The sequence below is a fragment of the Crocuta crocuta genome, unplaced genomic scaffold, assembly GCF_008692635.1.
Source record: "Crocuta crocuta isolate KB4526 unplaced genomic scaffold, BGI_CrCroc_1.0 scaffold2236, whole genome shotgun sequence".
Lineage (NCBI taxonomy): Eukaryota > Metazoa > Chordata > Mammalia > Carnivora > Hyaenidae > Crocuta > Crocuta crocuta.
In genome coordinates, this window is record NW_027532514.1 from 77,805 (window position 1) to 84,306 (window position 6,502).

At 39.9% G+C, this 6,502-nt stretch overlaps 1 protein-coding gene across 1 annotated transcript in view; it reads right to left on the reverse strand.

Moving 5' to 3' along the window:
• The window catches only part of BRWD3 (bromodomain and WD repeat domain containing 3), a gene marked incomplete at both ends in the record, with an annotated part of 145,811 nt that overhangs the window by 70,044 nt on the left and 69,265 nt on the right, over nt 1–6,502 (reverse strand). Inside the window, 1 exon segment of the mRNA XM_077779436.1 lies at nt 1,880–1,918. Coding sequence (XP_077635562.1) covers nt 1,880–1,918 — 39 coding nt within the window.

The window sequence follows — 6,502 nt, forward strand, 5'->3', positions numbered from 1 at the left end:
TCAAGAAAATAAATTAATTAATTAATTAAATTTAAAAAATAAAAAATTCACTAATACCAATGCCAAGGACCTTACTACTGCTGGGAAAGTCATATAAAAGATGTGAATGCCAGTTGGCCTGTGAGCTGGACCCTAGGTGATTGGAGGCTCCTCACCTTCTTCCCTATCCTTGGAATACGGGTTCCACTTGGCTTTCCCACTTCTAAAGGCTATTTCAAGGACAAAGCCTTGAGATGATGATGTGCTATTGAGAACACCTGCACAGTATACCTGAGTGAACACAGTTAAGGTTTCTTTATAAACTTTTAAGATTTGGTGAGCAGGCACAAAGATCCATTTGTCTTGGTGCCACCCAAGACAAGCCTCATGTGTAAATTCCCTTTGCTTATTAAAATTGCCATCTACCAATCCAGAGTGGCCTACCTCTTTCTTTGGTCCTTCTCTGCCTTCTGGGTTCTATGGGCCAGATTCAGATTAAATCCAAGAAGCTCCCAAGAAGGTTATGAACTGGCAATTGGCAAGCCATACAGGATACCAAAGAAATGGGACTTGAGAATGAAGCATCCACAGGAGATATCCCAAATCAGCCATCAACTTCTGTGTGAGGTAGGGTGGTCTGTATGTTAGATGCTTGTGGACTACTGCGTGAGTATAGGGACACCCAGAAAATGCCAGCCAGTCTAATCATTTGTTGGAGGAAATGCACATACCACACTGAGGCAGAGAAGGGAAACACGTGGTTGCCACAGTGGGTCTCTACTGTGAGTAGTCAGCTGGATACCAATGACCAACTAAAGGTTGAAGCTCAAGTTAGAAAATTAGTAAAGCTGAGGTTAGAAAAGGATATGCAAGTGTCCACTACTCTGCTAGCTCTAGGGCTGGCAGACAAGACGGAAGAGCAGAATAATAAATTAAAGACTTTAGTGTGCTCTTTTGCAAAGCACAGAGAGTACAAGCTGCCATATATTAAGATATGAGAACTTTTTAAAGATTTTTTTAATGTTTATTTCTGAGAGAGAGAGAGAGAAAGCATGAGTGGGGGAAGGACAGAGAAAGAGGGCAGACACAGAATCCAAAGCGGGCAGACACAGAATCCAAAGCAGGCTTCAGGCTCCTAGCTGTCAGCACAGAGCCCGGCGCGGGGCTCGAATCCACAAAACACGAGTTCATGACCTGAGCCGAAGTTGGATGCTCAACCGACTGAGCCACCCAGGTGCCCAAAGATAGGAGAACTTATAACAAAGCCTGATTAGGCTGCTAAGAGGCGGAATCTTGGAAACACTGATGGAAATGAAGAGGAGGATGTTGTGGTAATTGATGGGGAGACTGACAAAATGCCCCATACCATCCCAACCCCTATTTTAAATAGCAATTGCCCCAAAAGTCCTAGGAGTAAACTTAAATATTTCTTTGTCCCTTGATGTTTACAAATCTTATGTCTTTGAAATAACCCCTGGAGACAACCAAAACACTGCCAGGGGGAAAAAAAAAAAAAAGGAATACAAACTGCCATAGTTCTCTTGTCAACTGCATTATGACGAACTCTCATCAAATCAAATGGCCATTTTTTAAGCCTTCTGTCATTTGCAGTTACTGTTTTGCTCTGATATTTTGCAAAAAGTGTTCCTACAAAAGTGCTTCATTTTCAAAAAAACTCATGGAAAAGACTCTGACAGGTCTCTGATAACTAAGATTAAATTACCTTCATGTTGGAAATAATGAACCTTTCAAGGCTACGTGCCTTCCCCCAAGGCTACGTGCATAGCCACAAAATGTCATAGGATAGTGGTAGCTGAGGACCTATCCCTGTTCTCCTTCCCCCCATCAGCAAAATGGGTCCATTACATTGATAATATCATGTTAACATGTAAAGATTTACCTCTGCTGCAGGACACCTGCAGGCTTTGCTCAGGAACATCTGTGAGGAAGAAGATGGGCAATGAACCCAAAGAAAATTCAAGGCCCAGACATTGCCATAAGGTTTTGGGTGTCATCTGATCAGCTAAAACTCATAAAGCTGTAACTGAAAAGGTGCAAGCCTAACCAACCCCTAAGAATGTAAAAGAGGTATAATCCTTTATGGGGATTTGGGGGTTTTGGAAGACTTTTAATCCACACCTGGCATTCCTTATGCTGTCTAGTAAAGAAAGGGTACGTATGGGACTGGGTACCATAGCAACAAGCTGCCTTTGAGAAGGCAAAGATACTAATAAAACAGATTAAAGCCCTGGGCATCTCCTAAGCAGGCATACCTTTGAGTTATATATGTCTATGACTCCAAAAGATGGCAGAGATAACAAAAGGGGAGAATGGCCCTGGGATTTTGGTTCCAGCTCTGGAAGGGGGCAATGCCCCAATATACCCCTACAGAGCAATAGCTCCTAGCAATGTACACAGTGCTCCTCCAGGTAAAGCCTCTCACACAGCAGCCAGGACAGCAGCCAGTGCACTGAGCTCAGACTGGTCTGGCTGCTGATAATGCATGAGCCCTGGCCATTAACACATTGTACTGATAATTAGGCTTTTCTACAGGGATTAAATTTAAGGTCTGAACAATGGGAAGCTGAGGGGTGGATGACTATTAAAAAGTCCTTGTGGGGTCAAGATATATATAAAATGACATTTGGGTCCATCTGCAAGAGCCTGAAGTGATTCTCACTGTTTTTCATTTCCCAGCTCTTAAGACACAGACACCCCCCTGGCAATCAGGAAGCTGATGCCCCAGCTCAGGAATGAGCCTTAGCTACTGACCTTTCAGTAGTTATAGCAGATTGGGTACATAAAAAGAGTGGCTACCACAATGCCCAAGTATGACAGCATACTGTCAAGGATACCAGACTACTCTCAGAGTATTTCTTGGTTCAAGAAATAACAGCATGTTGTGTGTTCTAAACAACACCCAAGGCAACTATCAAAAGAACTGGGCCATCCACTGGAGTTCCCAACCTGTGAGAAACTGGCAAATTGATTATACTGGACTCCTTTGAGTGAGGGTTCTAAATATGCCTTGGTTTATGTGGACACTGCAGCTGGCCTAACCTGAGCTTTTCCCTGCTACCATNTTCAGAGGCCATGATGTACAAGACTGAACAACAAAATATGACATTAAAGATTTCATCTTTCCTATAACCAACAAACAGCAGGATTGGTAGAAAAGAAAATGGAATATTAAAACAGCAAATTACATACTTAACAGGCAAGATCACACTGACCAACCAGACTAAAGTACTGTCCTAGGCTTTAACATATTTAAGTGACCTACTGCCCTACATGCCAGACTAGGGGTCCCTGCCAAGGCACCCAATACATAAAGATATAGAAGTTGCAGGAAACAGCCATTGCCTCAAATCTCACAGTGGATCAACACACGATGCTGTGGAAACCACCAAGCCCCATCATCCCTGGAAAAGAAATTATCTACTAGAATTTACAATGCAGCATCCTACTGAGATAGGAGAGTTACTTCACACCCCAGGGTGAAAAATTACTCAATCTCCACTAAGATCCTCTTGTGCTGTTGCATGCCAGCACTGTTAAAATGCACTATACCTGAAATGAAACATGAACCAGTGAAAAAAGGGAGTAAATGGGGGCTCTGATAATGGCATATCCTGACCCCAGTTCATCTCTTTACACCTGACAATGCTGCTTCCCCTGTCCAATATGTATGGTATATACAACCAAGTCAAGTTTCTAAAGGTGCTAACCTCCATCTCTGCAAAGGCAGGAGAAATGTTTGGTTTTTCCACTGATCTAACCATTTTGCCACTGTCTTTGTTCCCTCCATATTTAGAAGGCATTACAACAAATGTGAAGTCCTTAATAAATTCACTAAGCAAGTGTTAAATAATAACAATAAAACTTGTCCTTACTACTTCACTATCCAAAATAAAATGGAATTAGGCATTATTACTGCTTCAAAGAGGTACCTGTGTCATTATCCAAACATAATGTATGTTCACACCTAATGAATCTGCTAATGTATCATCTTTATTAAATCACATGAAACACAAGTGAATGCCAAGAGTAATCCAATCCCCAGATCAGGAGACTTAATAAATCAGTGGCTCAGATCATGGGCTCTTATAAAATAAAAGTTGCCATTGATTTTGAAATCATTGTATTAATCTGTTTACTTTTATATGCCCCTGTATTGTAACTGTGGCATTAGGCTCCAATGCAGCCAGAGCCACCAAAGGAGCCACCTCCATGCTAATAAAACCCTTTACTGACTACTTAAGGCCCATTGCACAAGAAGGGGGCATGTGAAATTGTAAAAGCTGGTTATGAGAGATGGAATATTGGGGAAAGCCACTGAAAAGATGTGACCACCAGCTAACCTGTGAGCTGGACTGCAGGCAATCAAAGGCTCCTAAACTCTGCCCTTGAAATGCAGGTTCTTCTTGCCTTTTTTCCAACTATCAGAAGCTGCTCTGAAGGCAAAGCCTTGAGATAATGATGTGGTGTTGGGAACACCTGCACAGTATACTTGGCTAAACCCACTTAAGGCCTCTTTATAAACTTTTTAAGATTTGGTGGGTGGGCACGGGGATCCATCTGTCTTGCTGCCACCCAAGACAAGCGTTATGTGGAATTTCCTTTACTAATTAAAACTGCCACCTACCAACCTGGAGTGGCCTACCTCTCTCTTGCTCCTCTGAGTACAGGGGCCAGTTTCAGATTATACTCAATAAGCTCCTTAGAGGATTACAAACTGACAACTACCTTTGTTTTCTTCCAGGAATTTTTATTTCAGGTCCTAAACTCAGGTCTTCCTTTTCAGTTAATTTTTGTGTATGGTGTAAAATAGTGGTCCGGAGTTTTGTTCTTTTGCATGTGGCTGTCCAGTTTTCCCAATACCATTTATTAATGATACCACCCTTTCCCCATTTTATATTCTTGGCTCCTTTGTTGTAAATTAATTGATCATATATGTGCGGGTTTATTTCTGGGCTCCTTATTCTGTTCCATTGATCTGTTTGTCTGTTTTTCTGCCAATACCATGCTGTTTTGATTAGAAGAACTTTCCAGTACAGTTTGAAATCAGAAAGCATGAGGTCTCCAGCTTTGTTCTCCTTTCTCAAGTTTGCTTTGGCTATTTGTGGTCTTTTGTGGTTCCTACAAATTTTAGAATTATCTGTTCCAGTTCTGTGAAAAATGCTGCTCAGATTTTGATAGGGATTGCACGTAATCTCTAGATTTCTTTGGGGAACATGGACATAATATTAATTTTTCCCATCCATAAGCATGGAATATCTTTCCATTTATTTCTCTTCTTCAATTTATTTCATCAGTTCTGAATGCAAGTCTTCCTTTCTTTAGTTAAATTTATCCCTAGGTATTTCATCCTTTTGATGCAATTGTAAATGGAACTGTTTTCTTAGTATATTTTTTTCTGATAGTTTTTCACTGTATAGAAACAACAGATTTCTGTACATTAGTTTTCTATCCTGCAACTTTACTGAATACATTTGTGAATTCTAACAGTTTTTTTAGTAGAATCTTTAGAGTTTCTCTATATAGTATTATGTTATCTGCAAATAATTACAGTTTGCTTCTTCCTTTCCAGTTTGGATGTGTTTTAGCTCTTTTACATGGCTCACTGCTGTGGCTAGGACTTCCAATACTATGTTGAATAAAGTTGCAAGAATGGGTATCCGTATCTTGTTCCCAATCTTAGAGAAAAGCTTTCACCTTTATCACTACTGAGTATGATGTTAGATGTGGGTTAGTCATTTATCACCTTTATTATATTCAGATACATTCTTTCTATCCCACTTTGTTGAGATTATATCATATATATATGAATATGGAATGCTTTCAAATTTTTTTCTGCATCTATTGACAGGATGATATAACTTTTATCCTTATAATGTGGTATATCATGTTGATTGATTTGCAGATGTTGAATCATTCTTGCATCCCTTGCATACACCTGATCATGGTATATGACCCTTTGAATGCACTATTGAATTCACTTTGCTAAAATTTTGTTAAAGATTTTTGCATCTCTATATATCAGGGATTTTGGCCTGTAATTTTCTCATTTTTGGCTTCCCTGTCTGGTTTTGCTATCAGGGACTGACCTTATAAAATTAGTTTGGAACCATTCCTGCCTTAATTTTTAGGAAGAGTCTGAGGATGGTAATTAAATCTTCTTCAAATGTTTTGCAGTATTCACCAGTGAAGCTGTCTGGTCCCTGACTTCCATCTACACGGATTTTATATCTCCATCATTCAGTCTTAGAAAACTGTACATCTTAGGAATTTATCCATTTCTTCTGGGTTACCCAATTAGTAGGCATATAATTATTTACAGTAGCCTTTTATTATCCTTTGTGTTTCTGTGGTATCACTTGGAACTTGTCCTTTGTTTCTGATTTTATCAATTTGACTCCATTCTCATTTTTTCTTGATGAGTCTAGCTAAACATTTGTCAACTTCATTATTTCAAAGAACCCCCTCTTACTTTCATTGATCTTTTCTACTGTCATCCCCTTTT